Source organism: Lepus europaeus, chromosome 1, assembly GCF_033115175.1.
Source record: "Lepus europaeus isolate LE1 chromosome 1, mLepTim1.pri, whole genome shotgun sequence".
NCBI classification, from domain to species: domain Eukaryota; kingdom Metazoa; phylum Chordata; class Mammalia; order Lagomorpha; family Leporidae; genus Lepus; species Lepus europaeus.
Window position 1 is genome coordinate 149,917,293 of NC_084827.1, and position 19,823 is coordinate 149,937,115.

The window sequence follows — 19,823 nt, forward strand, 5'->3', positions numbered from 1 at the left end:
CTTCTAGGAACTTGATTAAATCACTATGGAAATATTCAATGTTTAATGGCAACAGCAACATTCCAAGAGTGTAACCGGGGAAATTACCTTGGAATTCTAAACTTTTGGAAAAGTGCACTTCAATTTCTATTCAGGATGGGATATTTAAAACAGGGCCAGTCCTAAAAGACTTCAGTAAACTCATATTTTAAATGTCCTTGTTCAAAAATAAACTCAAGTAAAATTATTCATTTTACAGGAATAGTTTGCCTAGCTAGCAAACTACGAATCTACTAAGTCCATAATACAGTCAAGCAAATTATATTTTACTTTCTGAAAAAGGTAAAGTAGCTTTAATGGTGTTACATTTTCCATTTATTATCAAAGACTTCATATAAAACACATCTCAAAAAAAACTCTGTCCCTTCTTATAAACTCATATTAAAAATCAGTTTCTTTGAATCAAAATATGACCATACCTTCAAAAAAATCAAAATCTTGTAAGTCGTCAGGTAGCCGCGGCAGGACGTCTGAAAAGTCCTCCTGGTTCAATTCCAAGTCATGTGGAATGTCGGAGATCTCATTGGCAATGTCATCCGGCAACTCATCAGCACTCAGCTCTGGCGTGGACGGGCTCCTGGCAAAGATGACCACTTGGTACCACTACAACGCTTTCACCTTCACACCAATGCCACCAAGATAAGCTCATCCAAAATGAAAAGAGCCTAATGCCTTTTAGATTTTTAAATACTGGATGCAAACATGAGAAATACTAAGTCGCCTATCTTAAGAGGAGGAAATGTGAAGGCAGAGCCACTGCAAAGACAGACCCCCAGCATGAGCATTCACATCTCTGTACAACTCCTCCATTTACTAAGAGAAGATAATCATTACCAGACAGTATCTCTACTGCAAATTAGTAGAATGAATCACTTTGGTGGACTGAGTATGTCTTAATTCTTTTTAGGATTTCAAATCTGGTAAAAATAATTTTTAAAAAAGAAATAAACGGTTAAAATCTAAACGCTGAGCTGAAACAGAAGCCCCGTTCATCCAGTTAAAATGCTTCGCCTTACCAAGGTTAATAACACACCATATTTCTGATGGACTGTTTCTGTAATTTCTGTTCAAACAGAAAAATTTGAACTTAATTAAATTCTCAAATTTAGTATCTGCTTTATTTTAGATCTAACCCAGATACTAGCAAAATCTGTACCCCAATTTGTCAAAAGGCTGGACTGATCCACAGAATGGCTTCTGTAGCCCTAGTATCAACATCACGATAACCATGTGACACTTGATGTTCTGAGCACAATCAGAAAACACAAAGAAAAAGCAAATCCCAGTGCTGCCACTGACCGGATCTGAGAGGCCTCCACTGGCAGTGAGACGCTGGTGGGCATGCTGAGGTTCCCTTGGGGGACTGCAGGGGGAATGGGCTTTTGGGGTCGACGAGGTCCACGCCTTCTCTTCTTCTTGTGTTTTTTGGTAAGAGCAGGAGGCTTGGTTTTTTTCCTGGGTTTCCTCTGCTGCTGGTGCTGAACTTTACGGGAGTTATCGCCTCTCAAGAAATTATCCTTTGGGATGAATAAATTGGTTTTTGGAAACCAAGATTATTGGGGGAAAATAATCTATTAAAAATACTTGTTATATTTCTTAATACTCTATGCAATGCCTAAAGCTACACATATGAATAACTTAAAAACAAAAAATATTCACTTAATTCTCAAATTCAACACAAAGAGTTCATTCTGCATCTAAGGCCACTATATTAAGTGCCATACTACAAGCAAACCAAAAAAAAAAAAAAAGAGAGAGAGAGAGAGAGAGAGAGAGAGACGATCTAATTTGTGCTCTCAAAGAACTTGCTTTCCTATAGGAAAAACATGCATGAGTGTATACATAGATACAGTACAAAAAAATTTGGCAATGATGATAGAAACACCTCCTAGGGATTCACACAAGGAAAATTATTTTTAGTTTTGTGGAATTAAAGGGTAAGTAAGACTATAAATGGCTGGCAGAAAGGTGAAGATCAGCCTAGGCTAAAGGAAATGTCACAAACAAGAGAAAAGAACCAGCAAATAACTAGGTGTGATGGTGGCTTAGGGTATAATAGGGGATGAAATACAAAAGTAAACTGTAAAGAAACTTGACACCATAGATTGTATGACTTTGGAAATCCTGTTACACATTTTAAACTGTATTTAAAAGGCAATGGGAATCACTTTTAATGAGAAGAGGAGCACAAACGAATGTTTTAAAATGATTAGCTTCCAGGTTAAGGATACAAGGGGATAGATGGAGGAGGCAAGCAACAGAAGCAGTAGTTTCGAGCAAAGGCCTGTTCCAATAATCAACCCAAATAAACAGCTAAGCACAAGGGGAATAGGAATGTAAAACAAAGAGCCTTTGTAGATAGAATTCTCAAGACCTGACAGCTGCTGGAATATGGTGAAGATGAAGGGATTACAAAACTAAAATGTTTTCAGCATTTCTGGTTTAGCTGATTGTTAGATGACACATCATCAATAGGTTCAGAAGAGAAGTTAGGAATTCACTTTGGCTTACTTGTGGTTTGAGAAATGCAGATGGCTAAGGAGGCAAAGAAAGCATCGGGTGCACAGAAATAAAGGGCTAGAGATGTGGAGCTGGAAATCTATGACACAGAAAAGCCCTTCAAGTAATTTCCATGGGCCAGGGAGACAAGATAAAGAGAGAGGACAATAAGGGCACAGCTGTGTATACCTGCTGCAGGCAAAGGGAGAGAGGAGACACACAAGATGTGTCTATTATGTGTCACAGACTGAAGGCTAGCGACCTCAAAATTCATGTATTAAACTCTAAACCCCTCAATGTGATGGTATTAGGAGGTGAGGCCTTCAGCAGGACAATGGAGCCCTCATGAATGGGCTAGTGCCTTTACAAAAGAGGCCCCAAAGAGCGGGCTTTCTGTTACATAGGGATCTGAGGTTGGCAGGGTACCGCCTGGAGGAGGGTCCTCACCAAAACCCAACCATGCGGGCATCCTACACTCAGACTCCCACTATCCAGAGCTGTGAGAAATAAACTCTGTTGTTTATAAACCATTTGGTCTACAGTATGCTGTTATAACAGCACACACAGAAAGAGATACCATCTTTATCAGTCCTAACATATACATTTTAATATCTCTGCAACAATTTTACAATTGCTGGCATCTTATAAACGCTGTCAGCGAGAAGATTGTCATTACAGTGGAAATTGCCTACACATGCTCAAACCAGGCTACAGCTCTTTGTACTGGTACCATTCAAACTGAGGTATGTGCATTGTTGATGCTACATGTGGTGGAAAAATATTTGTGTTTGCAGAAAGGCACAAAGAGCAGCAGGGTATAAAATTGATATTACTGCATCAAATAGTTATTAATGAAGAACTGTCGTTACTTTTTTTTGCTAAGCAACAACAAATTAAGAAAGGAAAATAATCCCAACATAGATGAAGTTATGTTATAGCTGATCAGGGTAGAAAACACTGCCTTTCACTTATCAAGTGGCACAGAAATCTTTATGACTTTAAAGATAAAAATATCTCTCGAAGTAAATTTTAACAAAGTTTTTTTAATAAGCACAAAACTAAACCAATAAGAAAGCACTGCATCCTTAGAAACATTTTCCCTTCCTTGGTGATATATAAGGCTTGGTTTGCAATTGATGCCGTCTTTGACTCAATGCAATCAGTGATAAGTCTTGTAACTAGATATGTCAGATGCCTGTAGACAATATTTCAAGACCAATAACTATCACTAGCATCAAATGAAATAAAAATAAGAAAGAATAAATTCAGACAACCTAAAAGAACGTTAATACTACTAAAATACTTGAATGTAGACAAAAAATTGCAGATTGCATGAATTTATAAAACAAAGAGGCTGCTTCCTGGAGCTGAAGCTCTTTTTGGCTCACCACCTGATGTCTATTTTTATTATGAAATTCAAGAAATAGTGAATGAACAACTACTAGTATCCAACCTTGTGCTCAGCAACCATCTCAGGCTTTCCCTCAGCACCAGGGCAAATATTAGAAAGGAAGAAGTTAGAAAGAGGTAGCCCCAGTACATAGTAAGTCTCAGCTGTAAGACTCCCAGTGACTACCTAATTCTGGTTTGAGGCTCCTGCATGATTCTTCTAGGTTGATGCCCTATAGCCCTGCAACACCCTTGGCCATATGCCAGGAACTGCCCATGGAACACACCCTGTCTTGCTCTCCTCAGTCTCTCACTTAGCCCCACCAGAGAGCTAGAACCCCCACTTCCTAGAGCAGGGGGTGTGGAACCTTTACTGTGCCAAAGCCCATCGTCAGCAGGCCATACAAGATGATCAACTTAAAAAAAGTTGCCTGCTATAGATTTATTGAATTCCGAGCCCTACCTGCAGTTGTCTTGGCACAGCCAGACCAAATGCCTTCAAAGGCTGGACATTCCTCACCCCTGCACTAGAGGCTTTCCCAGTGCCAAGTGCTCATCTAGCTTTTAGTGAATAGTGGAACCACCATTCATCCCCAACTTCCTCGTCTCATTCTACCTGTGTCAGGACAATGCACTTGCCAGCTAACCACCTGCTGGATGATCTCATTCCTGCTGAAATACTAAGTGCCGCCTGCCAGCCTGCACTGCCCACAGTTTGAACCTCTTCTGCCAACCACCGTCCCATCCTTGTGGGCCAACTCTGGCTCTGAATCTTAGCCTGTCTTTGCCATGTGCCTAACCATTGATTTATTCAACGATTTCTTTCTGAGCATATCTGTTCTAAGCAGCAATGAATAAAAAATGTTCCTGGTCTTGTGAAGTTTACAATCTATTAGGAGGATACAGACAATAAACAAATAAGCAAATTAATAATGTAATGTTATATTAACGATAGGAAGAAACATAAGGTGGAATATGATGACAAAGCTGACAAGGAGCAGGCGCTGGAAGACTTCTTTGGTGAGGTGACATTTCATGAGACCTGAATGAAATTACGGGGAGCCGGGTGGGGAAGCCATGCAGAAACCTGGGAAAAGAGCATTTCAGGAAGACAGAGAAGCAAGGTCAGAAACCCTGAGGTGGGCGCATACTTAGTGTCCGGGCAGCATCAGAAGGGCAATGCTGCAGCAACTCCAGGGATGGGAGGAAAGGGATATGAGATGAAGTGAGGAAGGTGCAAGGGCCAGAACAGAAAGGGCCTCACAGACCATGAAAAGAATCTGAATTTGATCCTAGATGTGAGGGGAAGCCCGTAGAAGGTTTTTGATTGTGGGACTAAAATGATCAGATGTGTATTCTAAAAGGCCTGCTCTAAAGGCTCTGGGATCCCATTTATATGACATTTTGAAAAAATGTAAAGCTATTGGGGCAAAACACAGATCAGAGGATGAACTGGAGGGGTAGCACGAAAGAATTAAGGGAAGTGACAGCATTTCTGCGTCACGCTGTATGCATCAGAAGTTTGAAAACCTCTGCTGCAGAAAACGAAATGCAAACTTACCATTTTTTTGGCATGTTCCTCACACAGAGGTGTCTGGTGTGTAATATCAAAAACTGGCACAGAACATTGCTGCCCGTCTGCAAACTTGGCTGTGCAACTTGAGAAGAGCTGCTGAGAGCGGTTCAAGAGGATATCTGGGTTTTGTTTTTAAGAATAAAATACAGTGAAATGGTCTAATTTTTCCTTTTTCTATATAAAATTTGCTTCTTCCTTTAATGATGTTCAATTAAATATGAATTTAAAAAAGCCAAAGAACCCAACTATTGATATGGGAATATGATAATGTTTGAATTTATTGTCATCAGTCATATTTCAGGAAAAGTCTATTCTGCTAATCAGCTCCCAACACCAGCCTCCCTCACAGCCATTCTAAAGCAGATGGCTGTTGTTTGGAGGAGGATAGTCAAATCCTTTATACTGTATTAATTCCTCGAAGTTCCACTATAATGGTTTAGGACTTCTACAAGGAAAACTTTCTGGGGTGCTGTTTGGCCTAGCAGTTAAGACACTCACATCCATATCAGGGTGCCTGGGTTCCACACCCAGCTCCATCCCTGACTGTGATGCAGACCCTGAGAGGCAGTGAGGATGGCTCAAGTAGTCGGTTCCTGGCACCCACAAAGGAGACCTGGACTGATACCCCAGCCCTGCTTTAACTGCCAGCCCAATGTGGGCATTTAGGGAGTGAACCAGCAGAAAGAACTCACATGGCCTCTTGCTCTCAATCCCTCACCCATACTTCTCCATTAAAAATTAAAATAAAAATGAAAGAAAAACTTTCTGCTCATGGTAACTCATCACAGAGAACACAAATTGGGACCGGCATTGTGGCATAGCAGGAAAAGCTGCTGCCTGTGATGCTGGCATCCCATATGAGTGCTGGGTTGAGTCCCTGCTGCTCCACTTCCAGTCCAGCTTCCTGCTAATGTCTCGGGATAAGCAGCAAAATATGACCCAAGTGCTTGGACCCCTGCCACCCACGTGGGAGACCTGGAAGAAGCTCCTGGCTTTGGAAATGCCCACGTCTGGCCAGTGTGGCCATTTAGGGGGTAAACCAGCAGATAGAAGATCTCTTTCTCTGTCTCTCCCTCTCTCTAACTGCCTTTCAAATAAATACTCTTTTTTTTTTTAAATAGAAATTTAAACACATAATTATAAAATAATAATCCATCCAATGTTGAAAGTTTCATTTCACTGTTCTAGTACTAAAATCAAACTTGCAACTTAAGAAATTAGTTTTAAATCCAAACTTTACTATTTAAGTTTACAACATCAGTTTTACATCATCATTTTCAAGCATTCATATATTTAGCCACTACATTTCCATAAAACTTCCTTCATATTTAGTCAAGAAATAGTTTTGTGTTTTTCTTTTACTGTTTATAATTAAGGCTATTTCATAAAGCCTTTATTACATAGGAACTACTGCTGGAAGAGCTGTGAAAATACAACTCCCCCCCACCCCAAAAAAAAAAAGAAGGCAAAAATCAAACAGATGATAACGAATAATTGTTACAATTTAAACTTTTTTAAATGCAACCCAATTTTTTTTTTGGACAGGCAGAGTGGATAGTGAGAGAGAGAGAGAGAGAGAGAGACAGAGAGAAAGGTCTTCCTTTTTGCCATTGGTTCACCCTCCAATGGTCGCTGCGGACGGCACATCTCGCTGATCTGAAGGCAGGAGCCAGGTGCTTCTCCTGGTCTTCCATGCGGGTGCAGGGCCCAAGGACTTGGGCCATCCTCCACTGCCTTCTCGGGCCATAGCAGAGAGCTGGCCTGGAAGAGGGGCAACCGGGATAGAATCCAGTGCCCCAACCGGGACTAGAACCCGGTGTGCCGGCGCCGCAAGGCAGAGGATTAGCCTGTTAAGCCATGGCGCCAGCCAATACAACCCAATTTTAAATATTTAATGGAAGTGACAGTAGTAAGACCTCATCACCAGCCTAAAGTTCCCCAGCACAGGTTTCCCTCAAGCTTACTGTTCTAACGCGTCTTCCTTCTTCCTCAGTGATGTGTATATCCTCTGATTAATTTCAAATCAACACTGTACTGGCTACAACAGTAAGTTAATCCTACAGTAAAAGGCATCCGTAGAACTGTAGAACTGTCTAGGGGCCAGCATGGTGGTGTAGTGGATAATGTCACTGCCTGCAGAGCTGGCATCCCGTATGGGTGTCATTTCAAGTCCTGGCTGCTCCTCTTACGATCTGGCTCTCTGCTATGGCCTGGGAAAGCAGTAGAAGATGGTCCAAGTCCTTGGGCCCCTGCAACCACGTGAGGAGACGCAGAGGAAACTCCTGGCTCCTGGCTTCAAATTGGCCCAGCTCTGGCCATTGTGGTCATTTGGGGAGTGAACCAGTGGATAGAAGACTTTCTTTTTCTCTCTCTCTGTGCCTTTCTATAACTCTGCCTTTCAAATAAATAAATAAATATTTCATAAAAAAAAAAGAATTATATGACTGTCTTGGAACACTAAAAACAATTTTAAAATAATGTGGTGTGATTCTGCCATCAGTGAGTGTTATATATAAGCTGCTTCTTTCAAGCTTCCAGCAACCACCTGAAGAACCAGAATTCTATTAACAAAATATAACTGACAGCCATTGAAAGAACCTACTACTTCCTATCAATTCTTATTATTTTGTTGTGATTCTTGAATGAATAATCACAATGATATAAGAACGAAAAAATTACTCAGAGAACTTCATGAAAATTAGAAGTTAGATAAAAATCATTTTAAACATCAGTTACAATTTCAAAAGCCATTAACTTGTTTTGAAAATGAAGTACCCAGCCCCAGATGAACGAATACTTTTTTCAGGGCACAGTCAACGTAGTTAAAAGGATACGTTGGAAACAATGCCTGGTGAATGGCAGGGCTCTGTTAGTGCACTGTTCACCCTTCACCATCCCACTGCATGCTGCTGCTTCCGCCTCCCTCATCTTGGTCCGGCTTATGCTAAGGAAGAAAAAACCCAAAATAAATTTTTAAAAAATGCTTAAGAATTCAGGGTAAATTTTCAACATTATGCTACTGCTCTGTAACTCCCACATTTTACCTATTTATAGTATCTACAGTCATTAAATAAAATGCAATTATGAGTCAAAAAAAGCAAGTATTATTAAAATTACCAATTGTATTATTTCTCCAAGCTATGACATTCAAAGCAAATTAGTTAGTTCAGAATAGGTTTCAACTATGTCTGTTTCTGTTTTTATTTTTTTAAGGAATATTTTGGTTCCCTTTTAATCAAAGAAACAAAGAGGCAGAAAAATGATGAAGAACATTAGATGGAAATCAGACAATCTGGATCTGAACGTGTTCCATGTCATACTAGCTGTGTGACCTTGGGCAAGTAACTTAGCCTCACGTATCACCTGTAAAATGCAGACAAGAGTCTTCCCACTGGCAGTGCTGTTTTAGGCATGGGAAGATCTAACAAATACCTCTAAACCAGTTACACACAATCTACACTATGACACATGGTGAACAGTGACTGTTGGTAACTGCTAGTCATCATCCTAAGGATTTGGTCAACTTGTGCTGCTGGACAGTAAATCTGCAAAAAACCCGATCTTGAGGAGGACACTGACATGCAGAAATGGCCACATTCCTCTCATCCACCAAAATGCATTCATCTCGGAGATGTTTTTTAACCTTCAGAAACTTTCTATTACATGTGCAATTCTATCTTACATTATTTAAATACAATCTCTACTTTGTACATCACATAAAATACTTTAACTCATTTTTAAATTTCACAAATACACAATGCACTCATGTGGTTCAAAAAAGAAACTAAGGACAGAGAGCAAGGCAGTGATGAATCTCCTTCTTGCCCTTGTCCCTGATTAGCCATGCCCCACTCCTTACCCATTTCATTTGTTTGCAGACCCTCCCATCTTGAATACTTAATAATATTTAAATTTTGGAAGTACAAAACACTCCCACCTATGAGACTCCATAAAGTATCACCAACTATTTGACATTTATACATGTTGTTTAGTATGAGAAAATCGTTAGCTAGGAATAAAAGTAAATCTTTTGAGTTGTTTCCTAGTATCTTTCTAAGGGTTTCAATGGAATTATTTATATTAATTATATAAAGTCATACAGAAACTAAATTCCATGTGAATTTACATAAAACCTAAACAAAAGAATCCTTCTATTCTGATTACCACTCTCATAGAAATAGTAAATGCAAACAGACACCAAGTGCAGCCACAGCACTTGCTTTAATTAAGAGCTTGCAAGACTTGTCAGGATCCCGAGCAGAGAAGTGGGCCGTTGCAGAGCTCAACTGTGTACCCCTAAGAGTCTCTACAATGCCCTAAAAAGGGGGTCTACACTATTAACTCTCGCACTGTACAAAAGGATACACAAATCCCAATAAATAAAATTTAACTATTTTGGCAGCTAAGCTTCAATTCTTTTGGTCTAGATTTCCACACTGAGGGGGTAATTTTCAATTAACAATTTAATAATTTCCTCAGTCATCTACCAAGCCTAGTGTACAACACATTCCCTCATTTTCTTTATTCTAGACCTCCAAAGAAATCACTAGTTTCAATTTTTTAAAATCATCTTAAAAAAAAACAAACCAAAAATCATCTTATAGTCCAACTTACCAATTTATCTCTTAAAAATAAATTCAAAGGCAGAATTCAATATCCTCATAGACAAAAAGCGCTTAATATGAAGTTAGATATATTGATTATCTAAATAATTCCTCAAAGCAAAGAAAATGACCAAAACTTTCTAATGTTGTTGGAAATTGAAAAATTCTAGTTTCTTTTTTTTACATTTCCCTTTCGCACTCCCTACAGTATCCTCCATAAACAATAATGTTTCCATAAACACCAGTCACTGAGGGATTGTGGGTTCTGTAATATGTAAATTTGATTTTAATCGGTTATTCCACTTACCAATAAATCTGACCAAGTTACCAGATAAGAAGGAATACTTTAACATTATTCAGATATAGTCTGAAATACCTTAAAGGATATATATCAAAAGTTAGCAACTTTGGTTTTAATTTCTAAAACATTTAATTAAATGCCTTTTGTGGAACTAGAGCTGTTAACAAAAATACCAAACAGAGGGTATTATAGAAAAGCTATCTTTTGTGACCCTAAAATACAATGTACGGTAATGAACTACAATCATAATTGTGATGCATGGTCGTACAATTATCAATGATGTGGTATGCAGTAAACTTTACATTAATCATTGTTGACATAATCAAATGACATCAAATCAATGAAAACTTTAGAATAGAGTCCATCTTGGTGCTCTATTTTTGCAATTTATGACATTTAGTTATCATTAATTCCTTTCTTTAAGCATCACTAAAACTGGTTTGGGAAATGTTTTGAAAAACAACAAATTTAGATTCACAGATAGTTTTCCACATAAATACCAAATTACCCAAAACTCATAGTTTAGACACATATTTGATAAGATCATAATAATAGACTAAACTCAAAGTATATAATGTTTACATACAAATTGCTACATGCTGTATAAACCTACAATTTTTACTGAAACTTTTTTTTTAATTTACATTTTTATTTATTTATTTGAGAGGTAGAGTTACAGAGAGAGGGAGAGACAGGGAGAAAGGTCTTCCATCTGCTGGTTCACCCCTAAAATGGCCACAATGGCCCAAGCTGGGTTGATCCAAAGCCAAGAGCCAGGAGCTTCTTCTGGGTCTCCCACTGGGTGCAGGGGCCCAAGGACTTGGGCTATCTTCTTCTGCTTCCCCAGGCCATAACAGAGCTGGACCAGCAGAGGAGCAACCAGGACTAGAACCGGCACCTATATGGGATGCCGGCACTGCAGGTGGAGCCTTAACCTAGTACGCCATAGTGCTGGTCCCTCTTCTGAAATTCTATACTTGAAAGCATTATAGGTGCCAGCTTTGTGCTGTAGCGGATGAAGCTGCCACCTGCGAATCTGTCATCTTATATGGGCAATGTTCAAGTCCCAGCTGCTCCACTTCCACTCCAGCTCCCTGCTAATGGCCTTGGAAAAGCAGCAAAAGATGGCTTAAGTACTTGGGCCCCTGCCACCCAAGTGGGAGGCCTGAAAGAATCTCCTGGTTCCTACCTTCAGCCTGGCCCAACTCCAGCTGTTGTGGCCATCTGGGGAGTGAATCAAAGGATGGAAGATCTATTTCTCCTTCTCTCTCCAACTCTACGTTTCAAATAAATAAATAAATCTTTAAATAAAAAAAAGTATAGAAAACAAAAAACAAGTGGAGACAAATTCCTTAAAAACAGGTGGCTGTGCTGGCTCTAACCTGGTTCGACTGCATGCAGCTCTCCGCAGTTCCTGTATGAGCTGCCCAGTGCACTCTGGTTCCTTACTGGCTGCCTGCAGCAAAGCCTTCCTGAATGTATGCCGGCATTTCTTTTGACGAGATTCTGCCCGCTCCAGGCGGCAGAGGTGCTTGTATTTCTGCTGAAAGTAAGTGCAAAGTTGGGTCACCCTGGAGCTCCTACTCTCCGTATCATCGTCATCTGACCTAGAAGGCAGACGGAAGTGAAAAAAAAAGATTAGGCTCATTTCAGAAAAGGGAAAAGACAAATAAAATAGGGTGTTGGATGCATGAGTTTAAAAATTTTGTCTCTGAGACAGGTATTTGGCACAGTGATCCCATATCTTATATCGGAATGCCTGGGCACAAGTCACCAACTTCCTGCTAATGAGCAACATCAGAGACAGCATGACACAAGTACTTGGGTCCCAGCCACCCACGTGGGAAACCTGGATTGCATTACGGGGTGTGCTTTAGCTTGGCCCAGCCCTGGCTGTTGCAGGCATTTGGGTAGAACCAGTAAGTGGGAGATCTTGGTCTCCCTCTCTCTCTGCCTTTCAAATAAATAAAACTTTTATCTTATGTGATCACATACTTAACAAAATTAGAGTAATAGAATTCCCATTCAGTTGAAAATAAGCAAAATATTTCAAGGTTATACCACAGATACAGCAGTAGATTCTAGCAGTACATTATCCAACAGCTGCCCTTTTAGACATTCTGGTTTTGAACTACTGTTTTCTTACAACATTTAAAGAATTTTGATTGTGGGAGTCACATTAATCTAAGGTATTTTTAAAAGTACAAACAGAGGCCGGCGCCGTGGCTCAACAGGCTAATCCTCCACCTTGCGGTGCCAGCACACCGGGTTCTAGTCCCGGTTGGGGCGCTGGATTCTGTCCCGGTTGCCCCTCTTCCAGGCCAGCTCTCTGCTATGGCCCGGGAGTGCAGTGGAGGATGGCCCAAGTCCTTGGGACCTGCACCCCATGGGAGACCAGGAGAAGCACCTGGCTCCTGCCTTTGGATCAGCGCGGTGCTTTGGATCAGCTTTTTAAAAAAGCTTGTATTTAATAAATATAAATTTCATAGGCACAGCTTTTGGATTATAGCAGTTCTTCTCCCCATACCCACCCTTCCAGCCCCACTCCCGTCCTACCCTCTACTCCCTCTCCCATCCCATCCCATTCTTCATTAAGACATGAATACAATTTTTTTAAAATTGCATGCACATACTCTGTTCAAAGACACAAATAAGGTTGAAAGCAATGGAAAAGAGTTAGAGTAGCTATACTAACATCAGGCAAAATATATTTTCAAAACAGAGATGTCTTAGAGATAAAGATGGGTATTCTATGATAAAAGCATTATTACAAAAGGAAACGTAGTACACACATATGTAATAGCCCAAAATACATGCAGCAAAAACTAAGTGAATGGAAGAGAAAAATAAGACAATTCAACAACAATTGGATACTTCAATATCCTACTTGCAATAATGGATAGAACAACAAAATAGAAGATAACCAAGGGGAACAGAATCAAACACCACAAACCAGCCCAGTCCTAACAGACATCTAAAAACACCACCAACAGAATAGGCATTCTTCTCCAGTGCAACATCAAACATTCATTTAGTCAACATTCAACACTGTGCACCTGTTATGCTGAGCACTAAAGAAGAGAGGCCCATGTTTCTAGGAATTTACAATGCAATGTACATAAGATAAACACATCCTAAATGTTAAACAATTCACAGGAAGATAAATTAATAACTAAAATTATTGGGGGAGGGCAACACCACTTGGGACCCCTGCATCCCATATTAGAGCACTTGGGTCCAAGTACTGCTTCTGCTCCCCTTGCCAGGTTCCCGCTAAAGCACATCCTGGGAAGGCAGGAGGTGATGGCTCAAGTACTTGTGTCCTTGCTATTCATACGGGAGATCCAGACTGAGTGCCTGCTGCTGGCTTTGGCCTGGCCCAGCCCCAGCCCCAGCCATTGTCCTGGATATAAAACAAGTCTCAATAAATCTGAAAGACTAAAATTACACAAAGTATATCCTCCACAAAAGACTAAACGTATGACTGCATTTATAAAGAGTGTCCAGAACTGATAGCTAAATCTGTAGAGACAGAAAATACATTAGTGGCTGTGTTATTCCGAGAAATCTGGGTATTCATCCTTGGCTCATGGCTCCTAACTCCCTGCTCAAGGCAAGGCCACAGAAACTAAAATTTCTTTTCCCCAAGGTGGGTCACAGGAACTCTAACCCTCCCCTGCCTTTCTGTCTTATAGCTGGCCATAAAGAAATTCTCTAACCTACTTTTGCCACACAGGTCACAGACCCTCCGCACTCCCAAGGGGCCGTGCCAGACACCCTGGAGGGAGGCATGCTGCACAGACAGGGCAAGAAGAATGCGGAATCTGACAGAACTTGCTGGGATTCCTCATCCAGGCTATATGCACTGGATCACACCCTTTCTGTCCAATCACACTTCAACACAGTTGTCCAGGCTTCATGCCCATGCAATGAAGTCTCCATAAAAACCAAAAAGGATAATGTTTAGAGAGCTTCCAAATAGCTGAACACATACAAGCTCCTGGAAGGTGGTGAAACCAGGAATGGAAATGGAAACTCTGTCCTTCTCCCATACCTCACCCCATGTATCTCTTCATCTGCACCCTTTGTAATAAACGACAAAGGAAATTAAGAAATATTTTGAGTAAGTGCAAAAAAGATACAGATAGCATAACTTACTGATGAAGCTTTGAGAGAAATTTATAGCTATATTTATCTATGTTTAAAAAGAAGAAAGATGTCAAATCAGTAAGTTAACTTTCCACGTCAAGAGGAGAAAACTAAACCCAAAACAAGCAGAATAGAGGACATAATAAAGAGTAGGGAAGAAATAAATGAAAAGAGAGTGACAGAGAATATAAAAAAACGGTAAGATGCTGGTCCTTTAAAATGTTCAACAAAACTAATAACCCCTTCAATTAGAAAAAGTCATAAATTACCAAAATTAAGACTCAAAGGGTAGATGTAATCTATAATATATCTTAAAGAGAATAGAAAGATTAACAGGGAATACTATAAAAATCTTTAATATACTAGAAAAAAAGATTAAACAGACAAGTTCTAAGTGTGACAGAAGCATCTGAATCTGACTCAAGAAGAAACAGAAAATAGTTACTTTTACTTTCAAATTTTTCAATGTATTTATTTATCTGAAAAGCAGAGAGATCTCTCAGTTGATGGGTTTACTCCCCAAATGCCCACAGCAACTGGGGCTGCGCCAGGTCGAAGCCAGGAGCTGGGAACTCAATCCAGGTTTCCCATGTAGGTGGTAGGGACCCAACTACTTGAGCCTTCACTTTCTGCTTCCCAGGGTACACATTATCAGGAAGCAGCAATTGGGAACAAAAACAGGACTCAAACCCAGACACCCAAATCTAGGATGCAGGCATCTTGCTCACTAGTCTGTCCCACAAAGTGGCTACTATGCATGTCCATAAAGTAAAACCTCAGGTATCTTCTTTTTCATCTGAGGGTCATCATATAGAGATCATTTTATAATGATTACACATCTAATAACAGAATTACAAAATATGGAAAGTAAAATTGACAGAATCAAAAAGAGAAATAAAATCTACAAATAGATTTCAACACCTTTTCTCAGTAACTGATAAAATAACAAAATCATCAAAGCTATGGAAGACATAAACAACCCTATCAATTAGCTAATTGAAATTTATAGAATACTACATTCAAAGGTGGTTTCTGATATCATTAGAATTAAATTAGTCATCAAAATTCCAAAATATTAAGAAACTATCATTTCTGGGACTGGTGCCAGGGCTCACTTGGTTAATCCTCCACCTGCGGTACCAGCATCCCATACGGGTGCCGGGTTCTAGTCCGGGTTGCTCCTCTTCCTCTCTGCTGTGGTCCGGGAGGGCAGTGGAGGAAGGCCCAAGTGCTTGGGCCCTGCACCCCATGGGAGACCAGGAGGAAGCACCTGGCTCCTGGCTTCGGATCGGCTTAGCTCCCACTGTGGTGGCCATTTGGGGATTGAACCAATGGAAGGAAGACTTTTCTCTCTGTTTCTCTCTCACTGTCTGACTCTACCTATCAAATAAAAAAAAAAAAAAAAGAAAGAAACTATCATTTCTAAGTAATCCAAAGATCAGGGCTGGTGCTGTGGTGTAATAGGTTAAGCTTCTGCCTGCAGCACTGGCATCCCATATGGGCACAGGGTTGAGTCCTGGCTGCTCCACTTCGATCCAGCTCCCTGCTAATGGCAGGAAAAGCAGTGGATGATAGTCTAAGTGCTTGGGTCCCTGAACCCACATAGGACACCTGGAAGAAGCTCCTGGCTCATGTCCTTGGATTAGTCCAGCTCCAGCCATTGCCGCCATTTGGGGAGTGAACCAGCAGATGGAAGACCTCTCTTTCTCTCTCGATCTCTCCCTCTCTCTGTCTGTAACTCTGCCTCTCAAATAAATAAATAAATAAATCTTTAAAAAAAAAAAAACACCAATCAAATAAGGAATCAAAAATGTCTGAAAGTTGTTTAAACTGAATGAAAATGTATAATTAATATTGGAGGTACCTAAAATCAGTACTTAAAAGTAAATGTATAGCATCAAGTGTCTATGAAAATGCAAGAAAGATTTCAAATGAACTACTTTAAGCTATCACCCTAAAAACTACAAACAGATGGATCAGGGATATAAATCTAAGATCTGAAACCATCAAATTACTAGTGGGAAACACTGCAAGCTAAAACTTCTTGGCTAAGACCCCAGAAACACAGGCAGTAAAGGCAAAAACACACACAAGGGATTACATCAAGCTAAGAAGCTTCCACACTGCAAGGAAACAACAAAGAGGCAACCAACAGAATGGGAGAGAATATTTTCAAACTATTCAACAGATAAGGAATTAATATCCAGAATTTGGGGACAGCGCTGTGGTGCAGCAGGTTAAAGCCCTGGCCTGAAGGGCCAGCATCTCATATGGGCGCTGGTTCAAGTCCCGGCTGCTCTAATTCTGATCCGGCTCTTTGCTATGGCCTAGGAAAGCAGTAGAAGATGGCCAAAGTCCTTGGGCCCTGACACCTTCCTGGGAGACTCGGAAGAAGTTCCTGGCTCCTAACTTTGGATCAGCACAGCTCTGGCCATTGTCGCCAATTGGGGAGTGAACCAGTGGATAGAAGACCTCTCTCTTTCTGCCTCTCCTTCTCTGTGTAACTTTGACTTTCGAATAAATAAATAAATCTTTTAAAAAAAATCCAGAATCTATAAAGAGTTCAGAAAACTCAACAACAAAACAAGCCAGTTGAGAAATGGGCAAAGCCTGTACCTCCAGAACACGTGGCCTTTGGGCCACCTGCCCCATGCTTCCTAGTCTACATGCTTCTCCACATGGCTGGCTCCTGGTGCTTGGTATGAACCCAGATTTATAGGTTGAAATTCAAATGGCCAACAGACACACAAAAAAAATGCTCAGGATCACTAGCCATCAGGGAAATGCAAATAAAAACCACAATGAGGTTTCACCTCACTCCAGTTAGAATGGCTATCATCCCCAAATCAAAAAAATAACAAATGCTGCTAAGGATGTGGAGAAAAAGGTACCCTAATACACTATAACTTAGCATAACCATTTTGGAAGACAATATGGAGATTCCTCAGAAATTAGAAAATAGATCTACCACAGTACCCAGACATTCCACTCCTGGGGAATTTACCCAAAAGAAATGAAAGCATATCAAAGAGTTATCTGTACCCCCGTGTTTACCTCAACTCACAATAGCTAAGATATGGAATCAACCCAGATATCCATCAACTGATGACTGGATAAAGAAATTGTGGTACATATACAAAATTAAATACTACTCAGCCATAAAAAAGAGTGATAGCCTTTTACAACAAAATGGATGCAACTGGAGACCATTATGCTTAGTGAAATAAACCACTCCCTAAAAAACAAATATCATATGTTTTCCCTGAACTATGGTAATAAACAGAGTAAAAAAAAGTAACACATGAGTGAAACTGACATTTTGAGATTTGATTATTGTTTATAGCCCTTCTCTATATTTCTGAGGAACAGTGGTTTTTCCACATTCTACTTGTTGAATTCTTTAGTTACTGAAGGGTTAAGCTCATGATTATAAAGTAAATCGAGGGCCCGGTGCTATGGCACAGGTTAATCCTCCGCCTGCGGTGCCAGTATCCCATATGGGCACAAGTTCTAGTCCCGGCTGCTCCTCTTCCAACCTAGCTCTCTGCTGTGGCCTGGGAAAGAAGCAGAAGACAGCCCAAGTGCCTGGGCTCCTGCGCCTGCATGAGAGACCTGGAAGAAGCTCCTGGCTTCAAATCGGCTCAGCTCTGGCCATTGTAGCCACTTGGGGAGTGAACCAGCGGATGGAAGACCTCTCTCTCAGCCTCTCCCTCTCACTATCTGTAACTCTACCTCTCAAATAAATAAAATCTTTTTTAAAAAAAGGAGAAGGGAGAGTGGGAGTGAGGGAGAAAAAAGGCTGGGGACTATCATTATGCTCTTAAACTGTATATATGAAGCACACGAAATTTGCCCCCTTTATATAAATACAAATTTATTTAACTACAAAAAGATGAGCAAATTAAATCTAAAATAAGAAAATAATAAAGATTAGAACATAAAGCAATGAAATAAAAAAGACATAAAGAGAATCAAATAAACCAAAAGTAAGAGTAAAACCTTACTTAAAACTACTGGCATGCAGACAAATAGGCCAATGAAACAGAACAGAAAGTGTACAAATAGGCCAGCGCCCCGGCTCACTAGGCTAATCCTCTGCCTGCGGCGCCGGCACCCCGGGCTCTAGTCTCGGTAGGGGCGCCGGATTCTGTCCCGGTTGCTCCTCTTTCAGTCCGGCTCTCTGCTGTGGCCCAGGTCCTTGGGCCCTGTACCCGCATGGGAGACCAGGAGGAAGCACCTGGCTCCTGGCTTTGGATCAGCGTAGCATGCCAGCCGCAACGCACTGGCCGTAGCAGCCACTTGGGGGGTGAACCAAAGGAAAAAGGAAGACCTTTCTCTCTGTCTCTCTTTCTCACTGTCTAACTCTGCCTGTAAAAAAAAAAAAAAAAAAAGAAATTGTACAAATAGACACACACACATGCAAACACACACACATCACCCTAATTTATACCAAGGATTTCAATGAAAGGGAACAATAACAGTGTTTTCAATAAATGGTTTTAATGGTCTCAGCTCTACTCCCAATCCCAGCTTCCTACCTTCCTCTTACGCTTGGAAGTAGCAGGTAAAGGTTGAAGTAGTTAGATTCCTACCACCTGCCATGTGGGAGACTTGGGAGTGAGTTCTCAGCTCCTAACTTTGGCTTCAGCCAAAGACCACTGTGATCATTTGGGGAGTGAACTAGCAGTTGGGAATTTGCTTTCTTAGTTTCTCTGTCTCAACAAATTCAAAGAAAATTTGTGGGGCTGGCATTGTGGCACAAGGGGTTAAGCTGCTGCCCATGATGCTGTTATCCCATTTCAGAGCACCAATTTGATTCCTGGCTGCTCCACTTCTGTTCCAGCTCCCTCAACTGTGCCTGGGAAAGCAGTAGAGGATGACCTGAGTGTTTGGACACATGCCCCCCATGTGGGAGACCCAGACAGAGTTCCTGGCTCCTGGCTTCTGCCTGGCCCAGTTCAGGTTGCTACGACAACTTGGGAGAGTGAACCAGCAGATGGAAGATGTATCCTTCTCTGACTCTCTCTGCCACTTTGCATTTCAAATAAATACAGAAATCTTTTAAAAAAAGAAAAAGAAATGGCAATAATACTGTTCCTTCATACATTTAAGACAGTAACTTATTTCTGATATTGAGATAAAATTTATGGAAAATGAGTAAATTGAAACGTTTACCCATGGATTTTAAAACAATTTTTGCATCAAAATAAACTTTATTTCTTTTTTAAATATTTAAAGGAAGAGACTATGAGAGAGAGCTTTGTTG

The 19,823-nt window shown here is 40.5% G+C and overlaps 1 protein-coding gene across 4 annotated transcripts in view; it reads right to left on the reverse strand.

The window, feature by feature from the left end:
- INO80D (INO80 complex subunit D) overlaps positions 1–19,823 on the reverse strand; it is a 79,563-nt gene that overhangs the window by 12,406 nt on the left and 47,334 nt on the right. For all 4 annotated transcript variants that reach the window (XM_062190216.1, XM_062190220.1, XM_062190218.1 and 1 more), the window contains exons 6-10: positions 11,791–12,015; positions 8,338–8,447; positions 5,489–5,622; positions 1,339–1,556; positions 459–616 (exon numbers count right to left, since the gene is read on the reverse strand). In XM_062190216.1, the coding sequence (XP_062046200.1) occupies positions 459–616; positions 1,339–1,556; positions 5,489–5,622; positions 8,338–8,447; positions 11,791–12,015 (845 nt within the window). The remainder of the gene's footprint in view (positions 1–458; positions 617–1,338; positions 1,557–5,488; positions 5,623–8,337; positions 8,448–11,790; positions 12,016–19,823) is intronic.